The sequence below is a fragment of the Peromyscus maniculatus genome, chromosome X (genome assembly GCF_049852395.1).
Source record: "Peromyscus maniculatus bairdii isolate BWxNUB_F1_BW_parent chromosome X, HU_Pman_BW_mat_3.1, whole genome shotgun sequence".
NCBI classification, from domain to species: domain Eukaryota; kingdom Metazoa; phylum Chordata; class Mammalia; order Rodentia; family Cricetidae; genus Peromyscus; species Peromyscus maniculatus.
In genome coordinates, this window is record NC_134875.1 from 100,946,040 (window position 1) to 100,973,536 (window position 27,497).

The 27,497-nt window shown below is 35.3% G+C and overlaps 1 protein-coding gene across 11 annotated transcripts in view; it reads right to left on the reverse strand.

Annotated features, from left to right (window-relative positions):
- Dmd (dystrophin) overlaps positions 1 to 27,497 on the reverse strand; it is a 2,251,111-nt gene that overhangs the window by 1,927,034 nt on the left and 296,580 nt on the right. For all 11 annotated transcript variants that reach the window (XM_076562037.1, XM_076562042.1, XM_076562041.1 and 8 more), the window contains exon 2: positions 829 to 890. In XM_076562037.1, the coding sequence (XP_076418152.1) occupies positions 829 to 890 (62 nt within the window). The remainder of the gene's footprint in view (positions 1 to 828; positions 891 to 27,497) is intronic.

The following is a 27,497-nucleotide window of genomic DNA, read 5'->3' on the forward strand; positions in this document are numbered from 1 at the left end:
GACCTAGGGGGCTGTACATTCAGACAGTGACGAGGCAGTCATGTGTTTGGGTTTACAACCAATGAGAAGGCAGAACAACATACTATAAAAAAACAAACCGACAGGAAGTAGGTCTCTTTTCGCGAAGCTGGGACAGCAGGAGGAAGGGTGAGATTTTAGCTCTGAGCTCTGACTTCTCGACTCTCTCTTTTACATTGTTTCTGTGTTTCTTATTTAATAAGACGGTTGGTTACATCTATAGACCCCTTTATAAACTGCACTTGGAATGTTTCTTTTTAAGGTTAAAATCTTACTTTGTGTTTATATGTATAATTATCCGGGGTTACACTATGAACCATGATTTAAACTGAGGCATAAATGAATAGTAAGGGTATATATTGATAACTACAGAATAAAAAGGTGACTTATCATTTTATAGAATTTTAAAATATGCTCTAGTTATAGAGGCTGAATTAACTAAAATTCAACTATTTTAGCCTTTATTAACTAAGTAAAGAAACGCAAAATATGACAGTTTTCTCAAAAATAAAGTCCCTTATACTTCCTAATGTTTGATATAGAGGAGATAATTGACAAAGTGTACTGTAATAATCTAATGATGAAAAAATCAAACTTGTATAGTTTGTAAACTTAAATCACACCTCTTTATCATAGTCTCTGCTATTATTTACTGAAGCAAGATACAGTGTAACATTTGGAGATTTGAACAGTCAAAATTATGACACATAAGAAAAATAATATGAACTTTTGAAATATATACTTCTAGAACTCATTTCAAGAATTCAACAAATATGTCATTTTCAAATAAATGTAATGAAATATTCTTACCTTAGAAAATTGTGCATTTATCCATTTTGTGAATGTTTTCTTTTGAACATCTTCTCTTTCATCTATTTTGTAAAATAAACAAAATTAAGTTATAACTAAGCATAGCTTATTATGCAACCAAAATAATTTTCAAGTAATATGGGTTATTGTTATTTTAAATTTAGTGTTAACGTCATTGATAAATGAAGTTGAACATGAATGATGTTCAAATTGGGTATTTAATTGAAAAGTATATCTAAAATTAATTGATATGGCCAAAAGGTCCATACTCATTCAAATTTAAGAACATTGCTGAAATCAGTTTCATCTAATAATGGGGTATTATTTATCCCTTGATATAATAGTCATGCTAATATAATTAAAGGAAACTATATTGCAGTATTTATTTATTAGGTATAATCCTGGTCCGTTCTCTCTGCTCTCTTCTTCATTTTTGAATCAAGAATTATTTATTCCTTTACAGCTACTATATCCTCTAACACAGGTCTGACCTTCATATAAGAAAGGCTCCCTAGCAACCAGGAGCGTGGCTTGGTTACCTTTGTATTTTATTTTCTACACAAATTAAGAACTCAGGAAACACTATTAGACAAACATAAATGCTTTAAGCGGGGCCAATCCTACAAGTCTAAAATTTCTAGTGCTTCCTTCTGTCTAAAGTCAGGAAATTGCAAATGCAAATGACATTGCCTAGTTTACAAATAAAAACTCAAATGGAAAATCTCCACAGATTTATACCAATGGATGAGGTTGAGAAATTAATAAGAAACAGCTTTATAAAAGCCATCATTACAGAATTATTTGTTTTCCTAAGCTGTAAATTACTGTTGAGATAAATTGACAGGAAAAACATCTACCTTCATTATTAAAATATTTTCTTCAAAGTCTGGTATCAGTTAATAGTCAATAAATCAGTACATCTATACAATATGTAAGAACTGAATACTTAGGTCAAACAGACTATTATGAAAATACCTCAAAATGTAAACATTTTTTCTCATATAATTTTCAGTAGTAAACTTTCATTCTTTCTCTTAAAAACATACAAAATATTGCAAATAAGTGCTTTTCCCTAATAAATGTGTTCATACATTAAATTGACATCTCCCTTTAAATCAAAATATGAGGCAGGGCAGTGGTGGCATACACCTTTAATCCCAGCACTCGGGAGGAAGAAGCAGGCAGATCTCTGTGAGTTTGAGGCCAGCCTGGTCTACAGAGCAAGATCCAGGAAAGGCGCCATAGCTACACAGAGAAACCTTGTTTCAAAAAAAAAAAATGATTGTATATATATGTGTGTGTGTGTGTGTGTGTGTGTGTGTGTGTGTGTGTGTGTGTGTGTGTGTGTATATGAATCCACAAGAAGGGTAACTATTAGATGGAAAATTTTATTCTTCTTCCTAATATACATTCTTATTATTTAACCATGTTATTCCCATAGGCTACTATACATACGGTTAATTTCAGCATTAACCATATGATATCACACAAATCAGAAATGTACAATGTGAAAGCCTCTCTTTTGTTGACAGATTTGAATAAATAAAAATAGACTAATGCTGTGGATATTGCTCTCTATATAAATAAAACACTGATGGCCAGTGACCAGGCAGGAAGTAGGTTGCCAGGCAGGAAGTAGGTGGGACAAGGAGAGAGGAGAATTCTGGGAAGTGGAAGGCTGAGGTGGGGACACTGCAGCCACCGCCAGGACAAGCAGAATGTGAAGACGCTGGTAAGCCACCAGCCACGTGGCAAGGTATAGATTTATAGAAATGGGTTAATTTAAGATAGAAGAACAGTTAGCAAGAAGCCTGCCACGGCCATATAGTTTATAAGTGATATAAGCGTCTGAGTGATTGTTTTATAAGTGGATTGTGGGACTGCAGGGCTTGGTGGAGCCTGGAGAGAAGCCCTCCAGCAACAAATGGCGCCCAACGGCTCGAGTTTCCACCTTAAACCTGAGAATATTTAATAACCAATTCTAAACAAAGCCAAAACCAGGTTCCTGCTTCTTGTCTCATATGGGCAGCTAGATGCCGCAAAACGCAGGTTTGAACACTGGCGGGTTCCTGGCGTGTGCCTTTGACCGGCAGTATGGCGGAAATGAGGCGTCTGCCAGTGGCACAGTACGCTGTGTGGTAGATTTATTCTTTACTAGTATTTAAAAAAAAAAAAAGAGGTTTCTGGGCTACACGCTGCTTTGATAAAAGCTTAGACCCACAATTTCTGAGACTTGATGACTCCCAGAGCTGGCAGAAAACGTACCACTGCCATGTTGGGAAGCTGAAGTGGGCGGAGCCAGCAGCCACAGCGCCTTTTCAGGCTTAGAATACTACAGTTTAAAGCAATAGGCTCAAGGTAAAGATGGCTACCACACAGAGAATCTGGATTATGTTCTCTTTGTTATTCGTAACTGAAGAAAAACATTTGATTGCAAAAGCTGTTGAGTTATGCCAAAATGTATATTTTAAAGGTATCTTGACTTCAAAATTTGGATTTAAGGATATGTTGCTTTGGAAAAGAGGTTCTGCTTTTGTTTCCACAGAAAGCCAGAGGCTGTGGATTTGTTCCAGATTAAGATACATCAGGTTTCACCAGCCCAGACCCCCTGAAAGGTCTTCGATGACACCATGGCCCAGATGATCTAACATCCAGAGTGGTTTCAAGGCAACTGGTTCACACAATACAGCCCCACGGACTACCCCATAGGCCTAAAATTTTCTTTGCATCCCCATAAGATACAGCGCCCCCCTCCAGCAGGAAGTAGTAAGAGATGCTATGCCCAAATTTCCAAATATACCAAGCTGGCTTTAGAGGTGGAATTGGCTCACTCCTCCTCTAAACCCAGACATATTGCTTAAAAAAAAAATGGTTAAGAGATTCTTGTGTCCCAAATCAGAAGAGCTCTCTGGTGTGGGACAGAGAAAAACCAATATTTTTATTTAAAACAGGTTGATTATAAATGTGATCTCTTTCTAAAAAAGAAAAAGGGGATATGATATAGATATATAGGAGGATATAGAGATGATAAGATAAAAGGGTAGATTAATGAACCTACTTTTAAAGAACAACTTGTTTAAAATGTTTTACATTGGTATAGATTTTGGTTTGTTGATGCAGGCTTGAAGTTAATTTTATTATACTGTATATATTTATTTCTATTCTTGTTTGAGGTATTGTGTTTATGTAACTCATTTAAAATTGTAATGGATAATTAAAAATAGATTAATAATTAGTCATCTATGATAATCATATCTGTAGCCATGTTAGTTAAGTCTTCTAGGTATACATAGATATATTTCAGATAGATAGGTAATCTTCAAACACCTCATAGACCTAGAGAATATGGCATTTAAATAACTTAAAATTCTGTTGACATGAGACACAATTGCTCCTGGCTGCACCAATTGATCCCGAGAGAATGTTGGGCTTCTAAGACATTTCCATTTGGAAGTTTGTTTTTTGGCACAAAATGGCCTACTGGGCAAAGAACTGCCCTTGCCTTGATGGCTGACAGTACAAATATAATGCTGTCCTTTCTGGACAAGCGGGACACAAGGAAAGCGACCACTGTACTCTGCCAAGACAGGGTAAGATGGTCTCTCAGAATTCCTGCTTCTAAAAATGGTCTGTCAGAGACTCTAGGCCTGTAGCCAATTTGAATGCACCAACAATGCTGAGAAACATTAGGTGACTGTCCAGGCTGCCAGCTGTCTTGGTCTACTTTTGCAAGATTCCCGAAAGTTGCTTGCATCCATCTACCATTTCTCAGGTACCATTATGTTCCTTCTCAGGTCTTTGATGTGGTTGAAAACTAGATAGTTGTAATTTCCTCAGTTATGATAAAAGATAAGTTAGACATAAAACCTTAAACTCACAAATATAAGATAGATAGGACATCTTCTTTAATATTGTAACTATAATTCTTGCTCGTAATTGTTTTGTTATATGTAATTTTACCATTTTAAAGTTAAAACCTTCCTTTTTAAAAAAAAAGAAGAAAAGGGGAAGTGATGTGGATGTTGCTCTATATATAAATAAAACACTGATGGCCAGTGACCAGGCAGGAAGTAGGTTGCCAGGCAGGAAGTAGGTGGGACAAGGAGAGAGGAGAATTCTGGGAAGTGGAAGGCTGAGGTGGGGACACTGCAGCCACCGCCAGGACAAGCAGAATGTGAAGACGCTGGTAAGCCACCAGCCACGTGGCAAGGTATAGATTTATAGAAATGGGTTAATTTAAGATAGAAGAACAGTTAGCAAGAAGCCTGCCACGGCCATATAGTTTATAAGTGATATAAGCGTCTGAGTGATTATTTTATAAGTGGATTGTGGGACTGCGGGGCTTGGTGGAGCCTGGAGAGAAGCCCTCCAGCAACAGACTAATATTTTAAGCCTAACTGTTCCTCTCTATTACTATAAATTCCATACCATTCTCTTCAAATCAATAAAAGAAGGAATAGAATATTTCAAATGGTCAGATTTAAACTGGCTTGACACAAAAGTCTAGACAAATATCTCTCAATGTTATATAGGGCTATTCCAGAACATAAATAAACTTATTTGCAATTCCAATTTCTTTTTTTTCATTCAAATACATGAATATTCTATGGCATACACCAGAGAGAAGATAAGTCTGTGATGTATTAAACATATTTTGTCCACAACAAAATTCATGTTGCAGCTTAGTACATTCATATGGCTATACTTGGAACTGGGTGGTGCTTGGGCCAAGGTGCAGAAACTGCCTGAATTGATCAATGCCTTCTAATGGGAGTAACTTCTTACTCTCACATGACTACATTAACAACTGAATATAGTAATTACAAAATGGTTATGATTGTGACTATTCTTGACTTTTATTCACCCTAGAGAAAGAGGACACTAGAAGACCAAAGAAAACATTTTGTCCTAGTACAGATTGGTGAACCAGTAAGTTTACTAGGGTTAATTACATGAACATTAGAACCTAAAAGGCAGCTGTACCACCAGGAAGTTGTCTGAACAATTTATGGCAGCTTTGTCACTAAGAGTCCCAACTGCATTGTAATAAGTTGCACCACTAAAGATTCCCTTGCACAATTTATGGGTAGCCATACTACTGAAGAGTTCCCGTAAGCAATCATTTTATTTTATCTCTTCTGTAACCTCTAGAAGTGAGAGGAGGCTCTGATGTATCCATTGAAGAAGGTTCAATAGCTCAGTGAGCCTTTGTACCCCTTCCATATGAGAACATGGAAGTACTGTACATTAAATCCCAGTTCCAAATGCAGTCATATGAATGTATTAAGCACCAATGTGAATTTTATTGTAGGCAAAATATGTTTAATACATAACAGACTCATCTTTTCTTTTTTCTTTTTTTTTTTTTTGGTTTTTTCGAGACAGGGTTTCTCTGTGTAGCTTTGCGCCTTTCCTGGGACTCACTTGGTAGTCCAGGCTGGCCTCGAACTCACAGAGATCCGCCTGGTCTGCCTCCCGAGTGCTGGGATTAAAGGCGTGCGCCACCACCGCCCGGCACAGACTCATCTTTTCTATGATGTATGACTTCTATGCTATTAAGATCTCATAGCACTGATGACAAACACAGTGATTTATTGGGCAATGATCATGTCCAACTCAGAAGAAGCAGATATATAACAGTGATAAAGAAAGGTTACTCCTTATGTGTGCAATCTCTGAAAGTACCTGTTAGGCCTTTGCATTTCTGCAATGGGTCCTTCACCAGAAGCTAAACAAGTTCTATAAACATTACGAACTTTTAGAAACATGAATCAAAATAAAATGTCCTTCTGAATAAATAACATAATCCCAGAAATTTTGTTACAGCAATAGAAAATGTACCAAAAGAGTATTTGAAAGTACACAAGTACACTCAGATGTTTTAAAACATAGCAAATGACCTCTAAAATAAGCCTTTTGAAGGTAGTTGTTCCAAAGGCTTTTAGGTGAAAAAAGAATTGTGATTTTGTTTTCAATTAATTTCAAACTCCATATACAAAGCACTGAAGGCAGCATAGAAACCTTGACATTATAAGCAAAATGTTATTTATCTACTGTATAAATAGCAGTAATTGTGAGGTTCTGCATACAAACATCTTCAGGAAATATCCTGTTTCAATTATCATCTTTCATAGCAGAAAAATACATCTGCAATGAATTACTTGCTAATATTTTACTTTGGAATAGTAGCATTTTAAATGTGATAAATATGATTATAATTCATTTTATTATAGCTACAAAATCTAGAATGATTATTAGTGTCTTATTGCTCAATAACTGTTTTTACAACATTTCAATCAATCTGCATGCTATTTTCTGTTTTTATACTATAAGATAAACTCAGAATAAATAAATCTAGTATTATGAAGAATAAATATAGACAATGTGAAGAATAAATAGACAATGATCATTTGAAACAAAGTCCATAGTTTTCATTTTGACTAGGTATGCCTTTACGTCAGAATTTGTTATGGAATTTAATGTACATAATTTGTTAGTAAATTGTATAGAATGTCATAAAATAATCAAAGCAACAAAAGTTGAACTTATGTGAACAAATTCAAGACAAGCACAAGTTTAGATGATCAATTTGAACAACCCAGACTTCTATACATGCTGTAATGTATATGAAAACATCTTGGACTTTTATAATATACAATTTAAATGTCCATATAAATTTATCAAGAATTGCACACAGTACCTCCCTAATGATGCTAGATTATTTAATTGACATACCATGTTCCTACCTTTACTATTGGTCATTTAGTGTGTTTAATTATTTTAAAAAATGTGACAGCATAAAAATATTTTTATTAAATTAAATTTATTTTCATTCACTCATTATAACTATATTAATGTGGTACCATTAGACATTTTAATATATATATATATATATATATATATATATATATATATATATGGTGTGTGTGTGTGATATCTAAATAAAGATGAACATATCTGTCTCCTCAAATCTTTATCATTTCTTTACAGTGAAAGCTTTCTAGGGCTGGTTAGATGATTAGATGCTTGGCATACAAGCATAAGGCTGGAGAACTAGAATTCAGTACCCACTTAAATACCAGGTTCACATGGTGACTTATCTGCTCTTCCAGTGCTGGTAGTACAGACAGAGAATCCCTGGAGTAAGCTGAACATTTAGACTAGCTATGTAAGTGAGGTCTGGGTTGAACTGAGAGACTTGCTTGAATGAAAAATACAGAGAATGATTGGAGAGAACTCTAGATGCCAACTTCTGGCCTCCACATGAACATGAACACTCACACAGATATGTCTGAATACAAACACATGAAAATGAAACTTCCAAAATATTTCCTTCTAGACATTAAAAGTATACAGTAAGTAATTATTAATTAAAGACACCCTCCAATACAACACTCTAGGACATCTTTCTTATATTTAACAATAACTTATTACACATTAATCATGCTTTCTCATCTCTCCCTCATCTCCTACTCTTCCTACTCTGGTAAACACTATTTGAGTTTTATGACATTTGTTAAGCATGGAAATATGCTTTCCCCAGTCATCATGCTCAATGTACTCTTACTTAAGAGCATGAGGTAAAGATGACTGAATTACTTTTTCTTCTTTTCTTTCATAAACCTTAGGCTGCTCTGGAATTTTTTATGTAGATTAGGGTAAACTTGAATTTCTGATATTTCTGCCTCTATCTCCTGAATGCTGGAATTACAGTCATGATACCCAATATCGAAATTCTCTGAATTTCTGTATTACAATCTCAATGGCAGATATTGTTTGTTTTGATTTTAACTGATTAATACCAGGATAAATATAAAGAGATACCTATTATTAGCATTTATGTGATGTAATGAAGTAGAACATATTTCATACAATCATAATAAATATACATTTATTCTGCTTCTTTTTACTTTGCTCAAAATACCATATCCTCTGTTTCTGTACCTTTTTAACACTAGATCCTTTAGACTGAGAGAATTGGACTTAGAGAATGTATGAATATACTTAAGTATTTCAATCATCAATGTCATTTAATTGTCTGATAAAGGCAACACATATTTTTTATTAAAATTTCTATATAGAAACATTTGTTTCCAGTTTCACGCAGTTTATCTCTGCAGAAGATTAATATCAAAATAAAATGCAAGATAACAATCATTAGCACAAATTAAGCTACTAACTCTCAATTAATGAAGAAAGATATTTTTTCAAAGTGATTATCCTTGTTCAAGTTACTATTGCTGTGATAAAACATCATGCCCAAAGCAAGTTGTGGAAGAAAGGGTTTATTTGGCTTACACTTATACATCACTGTTCATCATTAAAGGAAGTCAGGACAAGAACTCAAATAGGGCAGGAACCTGGAGGCAGGAGCTGATACAGAGACCCTGGAGGGTTAATACTGGTCTGATCCTCATGGCTTGTTCAATATACTTTCTTATAGAACTCAGGACCACCAGTTCAGGGGTGGCCACATACACAATGGGCTGGGACAACCAACACCAATTACTAATTAAGAAAATGTTCTACAGGCATGTCTACAGCTTGATCTTATTGTGGCACTTTCTCTATCTAGGTTCCCTCATCTGAGATGACTAGTTAATGTCAAGTTGACATAAAACCAGCCAGTACAATGGTCATACCCAATTTTTATTTTTATCTTGTTATTATGCTAAAGGTTTATAATATATGTTTCAATCTATACTTTCTAGTGTTCCATTGTATACTTGCAATTACCCTATGATTGACACATGTTGTCCATACATATGCAAATCACTATGGAGACTATTTTCATGTTTTAAGAGGATGAATATTGCTGTGGAATGTCATTCTGTATGCTGTGAATGTGTATTGCTCTGATTGGTTGATAAATAAAGCTGTTTAGCCAATGGTGAGGCAGATAAGGTTAGGTAGGACATTCCAAGTAGAGAGAGAGGAAGGAGAAAGGCAGAGCTGAGAGACGCTGCTAGCCACCACCAGAAGAAGCAAGATGTAAAGTACTGGTAAGCCACAAGCCACGTGGCAAGGTATAGATTTATAGAAATGGGTTAATTCAAGATGTAAGAGCTAGCTAGCAAGAAGCATGAGCCATTAGGCCATATAAATTGAAAATAATATAAGCCTCTGTGTGTTTATTTGGGTCTGAGTGGCTGCCAGCTTGTTGGGACACAGGAAAACTTTCAGCTACAGAGTATTATTGTAGACGTGTTATGTCTAATAAAAATGTGAAATCAGCAATGAAGTAAATAAGAAGACAATAAAGTGAAATATGTCATTGAAAAGTGATTATGCATGTTCTTGCTCAGTTATTTCAAATAGAATTTTTTCTCATTTTCTCTTGAGAGTTTTATAACTAACTTCTTTTCACTCATAAAAATATTCCTGAGCATATTAATTTGAGAGGCAATGAAGAAAATCTCTCTTAAAAAATTTACTTGAAAACTGTTCCCTAGGGATGTCAGGGAGTGAAGAACTACTACTTCATAAATTGCTAAAAGTGATCAATATTTTATTTTATTCTCTCTATGGGAAAATTTCACATAAAATTATCTTTCTACTATGACATAAAACATGTACATCTTCTCACAATTAACCACTTCTGGCAGTCAGTTTTATTCAATATATATAGCACTTTATGTCTCCTGAGATTAGTGCATCAACCTTTAACCTGTTAACTTTTATATGCTTGAAACCATCAAGAATATGAATGCAGGATACATCCAAATGTGATATTCATTATTCCCAAGAGAAATTACTGCAGAAAAGTATTATTAGGAGCTAAGCTGAAAGAGCATTAAGTGAGGAGACCTAGCTTCCATTTCCACTAAAAGATGTACTAGAATTCTGGCCTTAAAATAACTAGCCCTCATTCTGTTTTACTTTGAAATGAGGACATTAATTACTTTTTATATCATGGACCCATTATTGTAATTTAGTGAAATGATTTGTGGAATTATTTCTGTGACAGTTACAAGCAGAATATATACTATTTGTGGCCACTTCACTAGTTTTTGAGAATACAAATGAAAGTCAGTCTCTGGCAAAGTTTACAATCTAATAGAAACTATAAACAAAAGGAGTATTTTGCAAGAATAAGAATATGTGTTTCCAGAAAGGTATTACAGTGGTACAGAGAAAGGAATATTCAGCTACTTGTATGTTAGGGGAGCCATTTTAGAGAAGCTGACAGTAAATTTGAGTCTAGCTGAATGTATGCAAACAAAAAAGAAAAATGTTGGGGAGGAAATGATAAATTTTGACAAGTGGGAAACAAGGAATAGAACACTGAGAAATCAAGTCATGCTTCTTGTCCAATGCAATTTTATGTTGACTCACTCAAACCCATAAACAGGGAAGTTAAATGGATTAAATTGTAAAAGATTATGGTAAAATGATAAAGGAGGATCTCTCTATGACCTGACCTCTTGTCTGCTACCTGATAAAGTAATATAAGTGAGGGTCACCTGGTGGTTTGAGAATAGCCTCCATAGGCTCATCTATTTTAATGCTTGGTCACCAGGGCATGGCACTATTTGATAGGAGAAGGAGGTATGGCCTTGTTGAAAGAAGTAAGTCACTAGGGGTAGACGTTGAGACTTCAAGAGCCCAAGCCCTGCTCAGTGGCTCTCTCTTCCTGGTACCTGAGGATCCAGCTATAGAACTCTCAGCTACTTTGTCAGTACCATGTCTACCTGCATGCCACTATGCTTCACATCATAATGACAATGGAATAAATCTCTGAGAACTCTAAGGAAGCTCCAATTAAATGCTTTCCTTTCCTTCATTTAATTGCTGTGTCATGGTGTCTCTTCACAGCAACAGAACACTAAGACAGAAGTTGGTACCAGGGAGTAGGGTATTACTGTGATAGGCCCGACCATTCTGCTTGTTTGCAAAATGTGGACTTTGGATTAGGAAAGCAGTTGAATGCATTAAGCAGGGGGGTAAATGGGCCACGCTATTTGGAGCATTGAAGACAGAGGTGCGGAGAGCAATGCAGATTATGATGGCCTGGATCAAAAGTTTTCAGAGGAGAAGAATGTTAGTAAATGACCTCAGGACTGTTCTTGTGGTATTTTGGCAAAGAATGTGGCCACTTTCTGCCCTTATCCAAAAAAATCTTTCTGTGGCTAAACTGAAGAGATTTTTACTAAAGACATTTGCAGAGGAGATTTCAAGACAGCCTAGTATTGGCTGTGTCGTGCTGTTATTCGTGGCCACTCTTATGCAGATCTAAAATGAAAAGAAGCAATCTGAGCAAGGAAAAATACAAATTGTACAGTTTGAGAAGAAAAAGAGTACTAGGAAGTATAATAGAGTTAAGTCAGTGCTCAAGGAAATAAAAGTTTAAAGAAAAACCTGATATTAAATAAAATAAAGGGAGAGGTGACATCAGGGAAAGATGTCATCCAGCTAAGCTCCTAACGTATGAAAAGCAACTAAACAAAAGATTAATCAGTGAAGGAAACTATTTAAAAGAGAAAACTGATGAAAATACATTTGAACAAAGAAGTCAATTTCTAGCCCCAGTGAACAGCAGAATTTGGCAGCTTTGGCCATGTGTGTCTGGCTTTAGGTCAGGATGCAAGAAAGGAGTTGTGAAATATTCCTCCATGGTCAAGGAAAGCTGCTAAGGCCAGTTATGTGTCAGAGTGTCCCTGTATAGGTACCCAGAGAGGCCAATGCATGAATCTGTGAATTTGAAGCCTGGATTGTCTTGGTGAACCCAAAATGTTGGACATGCCAGAGTCATGGAATACTTGTCAAGGAGAGCTGCCAACAGGAAGTGGAACTATCCTGAGAGAAAGAATTGTGTCACAGTCAACAAAGCTGAAAAGTGTTGGAGATCTGAAGAAGATTTTGACATCAGACATACAGATGCAGAGTTTGGAGTTTGCCCAACTGGTTTTTGGCATTTCTTTCATCCAGTATTTCCTATGTTCCCTTTCCTCCCTTTTGGAACTGTTATATATATATATATATCCTGTGCCATTGTATGTTGAAAGTATGTGATCTGCTTTTTTATTTTGATTTTATAGGGGATTACAGTTGAGAGATTGCATAACTCTCAGAAGAGACTTTGAACTTTGAAAATTTAAGCCATGTTGAGACTGTCATAGATTATGTGAACTTTAGAAGTTGACTAAATGCATTTTGCATTATGATATAGCTACAAGTCTAGTGGAGTCAGGGAGTAGAATGTGGTGGTTTGGATGAGAATGGACTCCATAGATTCATAGATTTGAATGCTGAGTCATCAGAGAGTAGTACTATTTGAAAGGATTAGAGGGTGTGCCCCTGTTGGAGAAGTTGTAGCCTTATTGGGAGAAGTGTTCACTGTGGTTGATTTTGAAATTTCAGAAGCCCAAGTTAGGTCCAGTGGCTCTGTCTTTCTGTTGTCTGAAGATCTGGATGTACATCAGCTACATCTCCAGCTCCATATCTGCCTTCATGTAACCATGCTCCTTGCAATGATGACAATAGACAAAAGCTCTACAAAAGCCCAGTTAAATGTTTTCTTTTATTAGAGCTGCCATGGTCATGTTGTCTTTTCACAATAATGAGACACTGCTTAAAACAGTCCCTAATATTGCAGAGAATTTAAACAATTCTGTGAACACGATTATGCCCATTGCATAAAGCAATGAGATATAACCTGTGTGCCAAGAAATTTTTGAGTGTCCATGTGCCCTGTTACTCATTTTAAATACATCAGGAATGTTTTTATTTCTTAATTTATGGTACATAAACTAATGGGTTTTCTTGTAATAGTTTCATATATATGACATATTTATTCTCTATTACATTTTCTCTTTCTTGTTTCTTCCTCCTACTGATTAACCCACTTCTCTAATGATCTTGTTTGTGCTGGAGAATATTTATATTTGGCATGTTTGTTAGTTAATATATTAATTAAAAATACTTATCATTTATGTGAAACAATATAAAAGTTAGGCATAGGACAGGATGTTAAAAAGTAGCAGTTAAGTAATATACATAGTGAAGAATGACAAAGAGACACGATTTTATTTCATTTAAAAAGAAATATGAAGTCATATGGAAGAGCTATTAATTTTATAGACTATTTTGTACTCCTACTATACATGAGGGGGAGATAATGAGATAAGAATTATAGAAAAATAATGGTAAATATTATATAAGGCTATGTAATACTTGGAATCATTATAAAGGAAGGCTCCAAACTTAGGACATACATAGAAAATAGATTTGTCATGTTATTAATGATACAAAATAGCAATGTCAAGTCAAAAAGGTTAGAATGAAAAATGGTATTAAAAAACACCTTCCATTAAACCTGAGTAATAGCCTTTGATCTTAGAATTTTAGATTTAGAGGGCATAAAGTGACATTGGTGGTCAGTTTGTAATGAGGATGACTAAACTAATTAAACTTCCACACAAAGAACAGAAAGAACTGTAGTGTCAAAGAGGTCCCTCATTTGCCATTCACTCTGCAATCAATGCAATGCATTTTCACTACTCATAATCCTACTAAAGTTGTTCATAATAACATTATATCCTTTCTCATTTTCAAGAAAGTAGCTGTCCAGATCAGAACTACATTTCTACCACTTAGCATAGAATATTTTACATCTGATGTTCAGTAAAGATGTTTAAGATAATAAAGTCCACATTTACTTTTCACTTCTCATTTTCCTCCGCTATAGATATTAATTCTATTAACCCATGATAAACAGAATAGTGGTTCCCTCCCAAAGTCACCCACTTCCTAATCCTAACATCTCTGAATGGATTATGTTCCACAAAAAAAGGGAAATTTGGATTATGGGTGGAATTTGACTTGCTAATCAACCCATTCTTGATAGGAAGATTATCCAGAATTATCCAGTGAGACAAATAAAGTCACAGGGGCTCTTAAACAAAACAAACTACTTGGCCTGACAAGGCAAACCAGAGATAGCAGCACGGGAAAACCATGGCTATGATCTGCTGTTTTGAAGATGTAGAAGGAAGTCTGAGATGAGGAATGTGAGAAATATCTAGAAACTACAGTAAAGAAAGATTTTTTTTCCTCACAATGTGTGGAGGATGCCTTGGTCTCAGCTCACACAGATCCAGTTTTGATTTCTGAACTGCAGATCTGATTGATATTAAATTAACATTGTTTTGATATCTTAAATGTTTGATAAGTTGTATAACAGGAATGGAAAATAATACATAAAGTTTCATTAATGCTTACAAAGCAAACATGCACTGACTCCTACTTGTGATGGACAACAACTCTGAGGAAGATAGTCATTCTCTTCTCTTTCTTTCCTGCATACTGAATGAATGGAACATATAAGGTATACATTTGTACATGTAGTTCTACTGATAGGTTCTCCAGTTTTTAAAATAAATAGGGTTCTGTCATATTAAGAATAAATAACTTGAAAATTCGGATTCTTTCTTTTTTGTTAAAGGTCATTTACATTCATTGTATTTTATTAATGAAATTTAGAAATAATTATTTCAATGGGTTTCACATTTTACTAAACAATGTTTTTGAGAATCCACTGACTAATGTATTTCTCAGATGCTACAATATTGATACATAACATAGTAAGTTTAACAGAACATTATATTTGCAAGCTAGCTAATGGACTAATATCCAAAAATATAGAAAGGACTCATAAAACTAGACATCAGCAACCAAACAATCCAATTAAAAATTGGGTACAGATCTTAGCAGAGAATTCCCAGTAGAGAATCTCAAATGGCTAAGAAACACTTAAAGAAATGTTCAACATCCTTAGCCATCAGAGAAATGCAAATCAAAACTACTTTGAGATTCTATGTTACATCTGTCAGAATAGCTAACATCAGTAACAGAAGTGACAACTCATGCTGGTGAGTATATGGAGCAAGAGATCATTCTTCATTGCTGGTGGGAGTAGAAACTTGTAAAGTCACAATGGAAATCAATATGGTGGTTCCTCAGAAAATTGGGAATTAAATTACCTCAAAACCCAGCTATACCACTCTTGGGCATATACCCAAAGGGCACTCAACCCTACCATAAGGACACTTGTTAAAGTATTTTAATTGCAGCTTTATTCATAACAGCTGGTCACTAGAAACAACTTATATGCCCCTCAACTGAAGAGTGGATAAAGAAAATATAGCACATTTACACAATGGAGAATTAATCAGCTCTTTAAAAATGACATCATGAAATTTGCTGGCAAATTGATCCAGCTAGAAAAAAATCATTCTTAGAGGGGTAACCCAGACCCATAAAGACAAACATGGTATGTACCCCCTTATAAGTGGATATTAGCTGTTAAGTAAATGATAATCATGCTACAATCCACAGACCCAGAGAGACCAGGTAACAAGGAGAGCTCTTAGAGAGATGCATGGATTTCTCTGAGAAGGAGAAACAGAATAAATTCTGTGGGTAGCCTGGGGGCATGTGGGAAAAGGAAATCAAAGGGGTTGGAGAGAGAGAGAGAGAGAGAGAGAGAGAGAGAGAGAGAGAGAGAGAGAGAGAGAGAGAGAGAGAACATGGAGAGACAACTGGAATTGGAGGGCATTTAGGGGGCCATGTGGAAACCTAGTGCAGTAGAAACTTCCTGGAATCTATGAAGGTGACCCTAATGAAGGACTCCTAATAATGAAGGATATAGAACCTGAACCATCCATCTTCCGTAACCAGACAAAGCTTCCAATGGTTGGACAGGGACACCAACCCAGTCACAAAACCTTCCACCTCCAGTCTGCCCAGTCAGAAAGGTATGCTGGGGAAATGACAGTACAGAACTCATGTAAGTTGCCAACCAATAACTGGTCTAATTTGTGGCTAGTGTCATGGACAGAGAGAGTCCATGCCTGGCACTGCCTTGATGACCAGGAACAGAAGACTAGGTAGCCCAGAGACCTAATGTAGGACCAAACATTCCTAGTCAAAAAACAAAATCAAAAACAAACAAACAAACAAAAACAAAAACAAACAAACAAAAGTGATGAAATAGTTTCTAATGATATTCTGCTATATTAAGATGGGTACCTAGCCCAGTTGTCATCAGAGAGGCTTCCTCTGGCAGCTGATGGGAGCAGGTGCAGAGACCTGCAACCAAACATTAAGCACAGACAAAGCCCAGGTTGGAGGTCTTCATTTTATCCCTCCCCTGGAAGTCGGGGAATCCCATGGAAGAGGGGAGGAGGAACTGTGGGAACCAGAGTTGTCAAGGGTACTGCGAGAGCACACCCTGTGAAATAATCTAAACACAACTTATAGGAGCTCACAGACTGAAGCAGCAATTGTGGAACCTACAAGGGTCTGGGCTAGGTCCTCTGCATACATGTTGTGGTTGTTGACTTGGTGTTTTTGTAAGACTCCTGACAGTGGGAGTGATGGGTGTCTGATTCTTTTGCCTGTTCTTGGGACCCCTTTTCTCCTACTGGGTTTTCCTGCCTGGCCTTGATGTGAGGGTATATTCCTGGCCTTATTGTATATTGTTGTGTTGTGTTCAGTTTATGTTACTGGGAGGCCTGGTCTTTTCTGGAGGAAAAAGACGGTGCAATGGTGTGTTGAATCTATGGAAGAAGGTATTAGGTTTAGTGGAGGGAGGAAGCTTTGGGGTGTACTAAAAAAATAAGAATCCTTTGTTTTACATCTAGTATTCACCTATGGGTGAGTACATACCATGTTTGTCTTTCTGAGTCTGGGTTACCTCACTCAGGATGATTTTTTTCTAGATCCATCCATTTGCCTGCTAACCTCATGATGTCATTGTTTTTCTCTGCTGAGTAGTACTCCATTATGCATATATACCATATTTCATGAACTATGAACCAATAGATGAGGAGACCCCATGGAACTGGATCAGGCCCTCTGGATAAGTAAGACAGAAGATTAGCTTGAACTGTTTGGGAGGCCCCCAGGCAGTGGGACTGGGACCTGTCCTTAGTGCATGAGCTGGCTTTTTGGATCCTGGGGCCTATGCAGGGACACTTTGCTCAGCCTGGGTGAAGGGAGGAGGAGACTGGACTTGCCTCCACCAAATCTACCAGGCTGAGCTGAATCCCCAGGGAGTCCTTACCCTGAAGGAGATGGGAATGGGAGATGGACTGGGGGGAGGGCAAGGGGGAGAGGAGGGAGGACAGGGGAATCCATGGCTGATATGTAAAATTAAGTTAATTATAAAATTTAAAAAATAATAATAATAAAGAATCCATTGATTGTAGTATCTATGGTGTTTAGTACCTTATCCCAGCATTTTCCACAGGAGCTGTAGACTAGGTGGTAAAGCTGTATACATCCCAGAAGACCACATCTTTCTAAGTAGAAACACAGCTGGTCTATAACTTAATTTCTTGGTCTAATGGTGGCCTTTATCTGCTGATATGGAAGAAAGGTTGATATTCAGGATTTTTTCAGGTGACATTAAGAGTTAAAATGTCTCTACCTACCATGAAATGTGAGAAGTTTTGCTATTCAGTTAAGAGATAAAATTTTCACTTAGGTGTGATAATGAGCTGCCCATAGGTACTGTCCCTACTTTCACTTTCAACTGTTCACAGTTTCAACTATTTTCACTCTGTGGATAATGTGATAAAACCCACAAATCTAATTTCTTTTAGAAAAACTATTTTTAGCTTTTTTTTAAAACTGAAAATAGATTTTTTTCATACAATATATTCTTATTATTGTTTCCCTCCTCCTTCCTTGATGAAGTAAGAAATCAGGTTTGCTCTGAAGATTAATTAATGGTAGAGAGACAGAAAAGATATAAAAGAAGAACTGTATAACAAAAGGAGCAAGTGTAACTGGCAGAACATGAGAGAAAAGAATGCTCGTTCATTCAACCCACAGCAAAGTATGAAAGTGGCAGAGATGAATGGAGGGACAAGGAAACTAACAGACAACTAACTTTTGAAGTTTTTAATATTGAACCTAGGGGATGACTGAGAGCCCAGTATAATTTTAACTACAGGAATAAAAATCCCATATTTGAATTTTGGAAATAGTTTTTACACTATGGGGGATACTGGTGAAAGGTCAGACTGGAAACCAGACCAATTAGATTAGAGCAGTCATTTATGTGAGAAGAGACGGTGGCTTAGCCAGTGACTTACAGAGGCGCTGAAAAGTGAATATCTATATGAAAAATAATCTAAGAAATGTTATTGATAAGAATAATGACATGATGGGTAGTGAGAGAGGGGCAATAGTCATACTCATGTTCATCATATTAGAGTGTAGACATCCAGGATGAAGGGGATCCTGCCCTGCGTTAATGAGGGCATGGGAAACATTAGGGACAACTGAAGTTTGTGTGTGTTGAGACAAAAACAAAGGCGATAGGTACGGGAAGCAACTGGATGTAGCAGTCAGAAGATCAATTTTGAGTTCAAGTAAAGATTTAGAAGACATAAGCCACTAAGTAGTAACTGAAAACCTTGGAGTGACTGACATTACTAAAAAAAAAAAAAAAATTCCACAGACTTTCTAATGTTCTGATACATACGTAGTTCTTTGCCATGGTTCTCCTTCTAACATAAAGATTTCTTCCTAGTATTTTTTGCTGACTTACTTAGCATTCATTCATCTTGGAAACACTGGCATTCAGTGAGGGTTCCATTACCATCTCTTCTTTGTTCCATACACTTGGTTTATTCTTACTAAGCAAAGAAACTGTCAAACCCCACCATCACCACCTCTACCTATTGACAGAGATTTGAAATCTGTTTTACACCATGGACTTCAAGCTCACAAAGCTAATTATGGATTAGACCACCACATAGATGTGGTATAAGGTAGCTTCGCAATATCATTCATCTTCAATACATTCACCTATATTCTTCTACTGATTAATGTCACTTCTGTCCATCTAATAACAACTAAGTGACTCTCACATCATTAAGCAACTATAAGAAATATTTACCCATAAAGGCCACATTATTTACAATGGTATGTAGTATTCTTCACATTCTGACTTCAAGTGAATTTTCTGAATTTATCTATCAAGCCAATTGGTAGTCACATATATTCCTTGCCTTATTTGTACCTACCAGGTCCTCTGTAGGTGCATACACCAAGTCTTTCCCTGAATAAGCCATACACTTTCTTACTTTAGACTTTCATTCTCAAAGTACCTAGAATAAAAACATTCACTATTTTGATATAGTTCAAATGAGAGGATTTTCCAAATTATTCTTTTCTCTCTGTATAATTCATGAGTCAAAACTTCTAGTGTAAATATGCAATTAGCATTTTAAAATTTACATATATATTTTCATAAACAAAGTCTTTGTATACACACACACATGCATGTACACACACACACACACATCTCCTTAGCTCTTTATTCTTTTAATTTTTGCATGCCAAATTATTCAAACCCTCTCTAAATGTAATCACGCCAAGATGGGAGAACAGTAATGTTTTTGTAATTCCTGTCATATAACATGATATATGCAAGAACAAATATTATCATATCAAAGGTGTTCAAACAAATCAATATTTATTCAATGGTGTAATTGAATCATACATCTACAAAGTTCTAGGCCAACTTTTATCTTCTGAAATTTGACCCTGTGACTAAAGAATTTCTACTCTTCATTATTATTAAGCAGGAAAAAAGGTAAGATAGAGTATATGCCTTGAAAGCAATTTGCCTTGAATTTTCTGGAAGATTTATAGTTTTTGATATGCTGAAACTACCCTTCATTTTGTCTTTTATAACTGCCAAGCCTCCTGATACAATATAAAATGCTATAAATGATGTGTAACTCTTTGACCCCTCCCTCTTTTCATGTAGGTCATTTGTTTGTTATTGTAGAGAATTGACTGAGGCCCCCTCCCCCACCCCCAAAAAAACAAACCAACATGAAGAGCTAAGTTGGATCATGTTGAATAAAAATTCCCCTCACCTACTGCTTCTTATTCATAAAATTTATGCTAAATTAGCAAATTGAAACAATGGACAGAGATTTTAATCACAATTTCCTGTCCATAAAAATCACATTGTAGCTATGATGTAAATTAATACAAGAATCTAACACAATTTTATGCATAACTGCGGAAATTCCCATGAAACAAGATATAAAAACAGTAAGGTAACAGTGTCACACTTGAGTAGAAAATGAATTAGAATTACCAGACTATAAGAGAAAAAACTAAATGTCATATATTGAAGAAAAATTGCACTATGGTAGATGTTACAAAGGGTTCATTCTTGTTACTTTGAAGTTCCATGTACAGGATACAATGTAGTCTAGTGTCTGAATACATTCAGTATTTAAATATATTCAGATGGTCTAGCTTCAAATTCCTGACCATGGCAAGTTATTTAACTGCTCATTGACCTTAACCTTGCTGGCTCTTATTTTTTTTCCATTTGCATCACAGTAGTCATCACAGTCATACAGAATTATGAAGAATGAATATGTCACATTTGTTATGCACAGTGGAGAAAATGAAGAGAGAACGTCTAAAAATGTTTGCTTTGAGTTATATCATAAATTCCCATTGTTATTCATAAACTGAATTACTTCCTAAGGGTCAAGAAAACATAAAGGTGTCGGCTATGTTAATGATTAGTGCAATTTCTTTTTTGTCATTTATACATATGTGAAAATTTTAAAATCTTGTTGAATGAAAGGGAGAAAGAAAATATGAAGTAGTAGTATAAATTACACCTTCTTACAGGGAAAAGCCCATGAGGCCTCAATCCTACAGGCAACTAAATAATGCTGAAGCCTGGAGAAATAGTCTCCTCTGACACACCAATTTCTTATCCAATATCAAATGATCAGCCCTGAAATCGTGCATACAAATAACATTATACAGATGGAACAAGTTAAATTTAAGAATATATATATATATATGTATATCAATAATTAATAGCAAAGAGAGAGACCATGCATCTGAAAGAGAGCAAGGATGGGTATGTTGGGGGACTGGTTTAAAGGTGGTAAAGGAAGGGAAATAAAATGTAATTACAATATCAAAAATAAAATAATAATAATTTTAAAAATTACACTTCCTTCTGGTCAAAGAATAATATCTTATCTAAGTCATAATATGAATAAAGAATATTTCACTAACACAGTATGGATTATAAAGTGATTCCAAATATATTATTTGAACATTAATACACATGTGGGAATACACATTTTAGGGATAAAATTTAGTCATTATTGATTAATATAAAGACTTGAAACATATTCTGGTAATATGTCATATGTAAGATCATTTATATTAATTATAATAATAATAATACTGATGATGAGGATGATAGGATACATTAAAGTACATTGAAGATTTCCAATGCAATTTGGAGGTGTAATTAAATACTTGAAAACAGACAGAACTGTTACTTCAATAACTATTTCCACATGTTGGACTAGAGAACTGAACTCTTAAAATATTTAACTATTATAAAAATAGAAGTGAATTTATATGGTATATATTTTTAATGGGTTGAAAGTTCATTCTTTATAAACAAGGAAAATAATCAGCCACTTATATACAACGTTTATTTACCAATGCCATATTAATGAGATGCTTTAGAATAAGATAACTAGCCATCTAGAACAGGTACCATATAACAGATGCATAGACACATACACACAAACATATATGAAAAAACAATATGATATGCCATATGCAATGGCACATACTTCTAATCTCAACACCTGAGAGGCAGAGGCAGGAAGATCATGATATCTTTGAAGTCAGAGCAGGACAGGCTTGGTTACAGAATAACACTCTGTGTCGATAAAATAATGCAAACCAAAACATTACAACAAAAAAACCACATAAGATACATTTACTCAACTACCACTATAAGTAAGAGTCAAGATATGATTATAGAAAACGCTCTGTGTCTCCTCTCCCTGTGTTCACTTAGAAGTGTAGTGAACAAATTCTGTGAATAATGAAGTTTTCTTGTCACCAGCATTCACATCTCTGTTTCTTTGTACTGGCCTTTCTCTACTCTTAGGCAAGTTTAGTAACATAGTTTTTATGGCAATCCAGAAGTGATAGAAATTTACTTATTTCAGGAATAACTATCAATAAGGAAGAGGCGGTGATTGGAAGTGAGAGAGGGGGATGGAGAAGAGAGACTGGGATGGGAGGATGTGTATGGGAGGCTGCAGTCATGATGTAAAATAAATAGACGAATTAAAAAAAAAAAGAAAAAAGTAACAGAAATCTGCAGATACAAAGCCCCTTGGAGCAGGTGTTGGTGGGATACTGAACCCAGAATGACACAGAAGAAAACATTTTCTAGTCTGATTTCCCTCCCCTGACACATTTTCCTTATTTCTTCACTTATACTTCTGGGGACCATGTCTCAAAAGACCAATTAAAACACTGTTTGTTTCATTAAGCTTTCTTTCTTTTTATTTATTTTTTAAAAGAGGATCTAACTATAAAGTCCTAATGCTGGGATTACAGGCTTTACTTTACAGGCTGACAATGAGTACACCATCTGCCCTGGTATTTTAACAGGTTTGAAATAATCCAAATTAAACCCACATGAGTACTAGACCTTAATTATGTACTAGAAATGCAGCCTGAGACAAAACTCTTTAGTAACACCAAATTTCTGAAGAACCATAGTAATTATCTTTTAGTTTTGTTTTGGTGAGGTATTCTGTATCAAGGTAGTATGTATGTATCAAGGGTAGTATGAAGGAAAGACTAAGTGTGAAGAAAATATAAATATAGGTTTCTAGTATTAGCTACATGTTTTTTTTTTCCAAGAAAAAGCTGTGAACAGCTTGATAGATTGCACTATTTTCTCATATCTTTCTTTCTTTTTCTCATTGGCCCTGCCCACCTGTGGGTGGATAAAACCTCCTAATTCACTGAAGTCTCTTTCATCATGTGACTGGCTTCTGTATTGTTAGCATGAGAATATGGCAGCTTTGAGGTAGGGCTTTTTTGAAATAGGGCTATCTTATGGAGTTCCATTTAATCCTATACTCTCTACGTAGCCCAGTCTGGAACTTGCAGTAATAGGTCTGTGCATCAGCGGCCAGAGGACTATGATGGTAGGCATGTTACACCAAAGCCAGCTCTGAGCCAAGGTTCTTAAGAAGAATGAAGACTTTTCATTCCTTCTGGCTCTTTCTATTTTGGGCAGTGTGAGATTAAACTTCAAGTAGGCTCTGTTCCCAAGTGTAGAGACACATGAAGTTGAAATAGGCATAAGGGATCATCATACAATTAACTATCTAAAAGAAATAAATATGAATTTTTAAAGAGCATTCTCTTATAAATCTGATTAGCATAGCAGTTAAATAGTAAATGTTTCTACGTGAATCAAAGCCAATAAACATAGGATTGCATATAGGTTCTTCCTTTAGGAATGGGAGGGTCATATTCCATTACTAAATTTAAAATAATGTGTTTTGTAAGTACTATATTTAAAACTAAAAATGTTCTGTCTTTGAACATGTATATTATAGCCTACCTTGATTTTTCTCTGCACGAACGATTCACAGCTTAAACATTAAAGCAAGCACAGTGTTCTTATACATGGCCAAGTGTTAACATAGACAAAATTTGATTTAGAAAATAGGTGAACAGCAAGCAAGTCCTAAGGAAATGCAGTGGATTGTAATAACAAAAGCTAGTACTGAGACTACTCATTTAAACCTTGTATTGAAAACCGAAAACAAAGCAGAAATACACTTAAAAGTAATCATTCATTTTCACTTCACCAAATATGGAAGTCCTGAGCCAGTGCTTATAAGAAATCAAGCCAAGAAGTATAAATAGAGTAAAAGCCAAACATTTTTCCAACATAAACAGAGGAGATTTTGCAGCCAAGACAAGAACATTAGACTTAGCTCTTGAGGACAAAGTTCAAAAAATCATTACCAAGAGTACAAAGGAATTCCTGGGAGATAATCAAAGGACGAAAGTGATGTGAGAGCTAATCAGGTTCCAAAGATAACAGAGGATCCAATCTGTGCATCAGAGAAAGTCTGAAGCCACATAATCAATTCTTATTCAGCACTACTGATGACAAGTGGTTAATGTCAGTTTCTTTTAAGATTCATAAAAGGCTTTATCTTTTTATCAAGTATATTATGAAATTGGATAGAAAGAAATTTATTTCTTTTCTAATAACAATTAAAGATACTTTCCTTTGTGATAAAGGATATATACTATCTATATCTTGGTTAAAAATATAAATAAATGTGAATTTAGGGTATCCTATTAGTTAGGTAACTTTTAAAGTCCCTGTCTAGTACAATGTGTGAGTCCTTGGGGTCAGTAGTAACACTACAAAAACTTAAAAGCTCCTGAACTAGCTTCATTGGCTTCACCTAGGTATGACTGAAAAACCTTGTGGAAAAATATAACTTAAAATTTCAGAGAACATAGAAATTACAGTGAAAATCTAGATCACTCTATCACATATGCCAATTACAAGAGTTAAGTTTGGGAGGAAGTGTCCTGATTTACAGTTGTACTTAAGTTTATTTTTCAAATTATAAGTGCAATTCTAAAACATCATCACTATATAATGACCTCAAGACAAATTGGCAAAGAGTTTTTCCTCTATGCTTAACATAAATTGTGACTATATATACATATATCCCCACTTTTGTACATTTTGTTTATTAATATGTTCATGTGTATATGTAAATAAAAATTTCAAACATTATTTTAAGTGTAAAGTTTCTACATATGTGAATACAATTTTTACATTCTCATATGCATAATTACATGGATTACAGTATATTGTAAACATTACTTTTTGATTATAGAATACACTGATTATAGAATAAAATCTTCAGGATATGTACTACTTGTAAACTGAAGATACCAGGATTTACCAACTTTAAGTTTACTTTAATCACTTTGTTTCCTAAACAGATTATAAAACACTGTTTTTCTTGAGTTACAGTTCTATAGTGGAACTGTATTTGAAACAGTTAACTTTGCTTTAAATCATCTCTCTGCTATGCATTTCCACTTGTATTACTTTTCTTGCTGTAGCGAGCACATACCCCAGTTTTGGGGGAAGAATAATCACTCTTGATTCAGACTAGGGCGAACAGCCCTAGTCTTACATGTTCCGTACACTTGTAAAGTAAGAACTTCAAGAATATTGACTAAGTTTTGTTAGGAGTATTAAACTAAAGTTTTCACTTGAATCCTGCATTTAACACTATCTCTACAGGTTTTAATTAATCACTTAATTATCTGGAATTTAATATCTTGCACTGAATACCAAAAGGATTTTGGTAACCACAACATCCCCCTACTTCTGCAGATCTAAAATTATATTTATCATCTGGGTTTTGTTTCTAGCCTTTATTCTAAGCGGCCTGTACAGCATCCATGTTGGGCATATATGATCTAGGGTACTGTAACAGGCATGCAAAATATAACCTTGGAACATGCTAGTTTAATTTTATTGAATTATTTATGAGTTTTCTCTTTTTTCATTTCATTATCAATCAAGTAGATATAATCATTGTGGAGATTAAATGAATCATTATCTTCACAGCCTAGATATAACCTAAACAAAAATATATAGAAAACATTATCATGGGGCTGGAGAGATGGTTCAGCAGTTAAGAGTACTGGCTGCTCTTCCAGAGGTCCTGAGTTTAATTCCCAGCAACCACATGGTGGCTCACAACTATCTGTACTGAGATCTGGTCCCCCCTTTTGATGTGCAGGCACAACTGCAGGCAGAACATTGTATACATAATAAAGTCAAAAAAAGGAAAAAGGAAAAAGGAAACACTATCATTATTATCTTGTGATTTGTGGGGGGTATACTTTATGGGACTATGGGATGAACCTTTCAAATAAAAACAAAAAAGTATATGTGTATATTTTGAGAGTTGTCAATCTTAATACAGTCTCGGAGGACTACATGGCTTAGAAATAGTGGATGAAAAATAATGGAATTATGCTGAATATTGCAATACCAATGATCCATGTTTTACCTTTTATAAAGAGAATTTTATTTAACAGCACATGGCCCACTTGTGTGTGTGTGTGTGTGTGTGTGTGTGTGTGTGTGTGTGTGTGTGTGTGTGTGTGTGTGTTTTGCTTTGCCTCTGCTCTATTTAAAAGCTGGATTCAGAGACATTCTGGCCTTTGTCTCTGTTCCCAATGTGTTTTTCTTCTCATGGTCTACATTCAATACCTCAAGTTGGAAAGAAAGATAGGTATACAATCTTATGTGATGCCAGAAAAAGCTGAGATTCCATAGTCACATGGAAAATAGTAGGTTTTCCTTTTTTCTCTCAGGAATTGCTCTTCAGCTGTCAGAGAGGCATTTCTATTTTGAGCTTCCTGTGTGGCAATATGCATAGATGCGGTTTCTTATAGCTTATTGTACTTCTTCTTTTTTTCTGAGAATAGCACATGTATTTTTGCTTTGGGTTTGTTTTGTTTTTGTTTGCTTGTTTGTTTGCTTGTTTTGTCTGACAGTCCTTCATGTTAAATATTGACATAATGTTGCACAATTAAGTCTCAAGACTTAACTGACTGCTTCAACCTTGGTGTGCCCTAGTCACTCATCTACTTTTGCTTAGTTAGAGGAACTCATGAGAGGATCATTCAAATATGGAACTGATCATTCTAACAGCATATAAAAAAGCCCATTCCATAGACGAAATGGATCATTCATTTCTGTATAGGCACAATAAATTCACAGC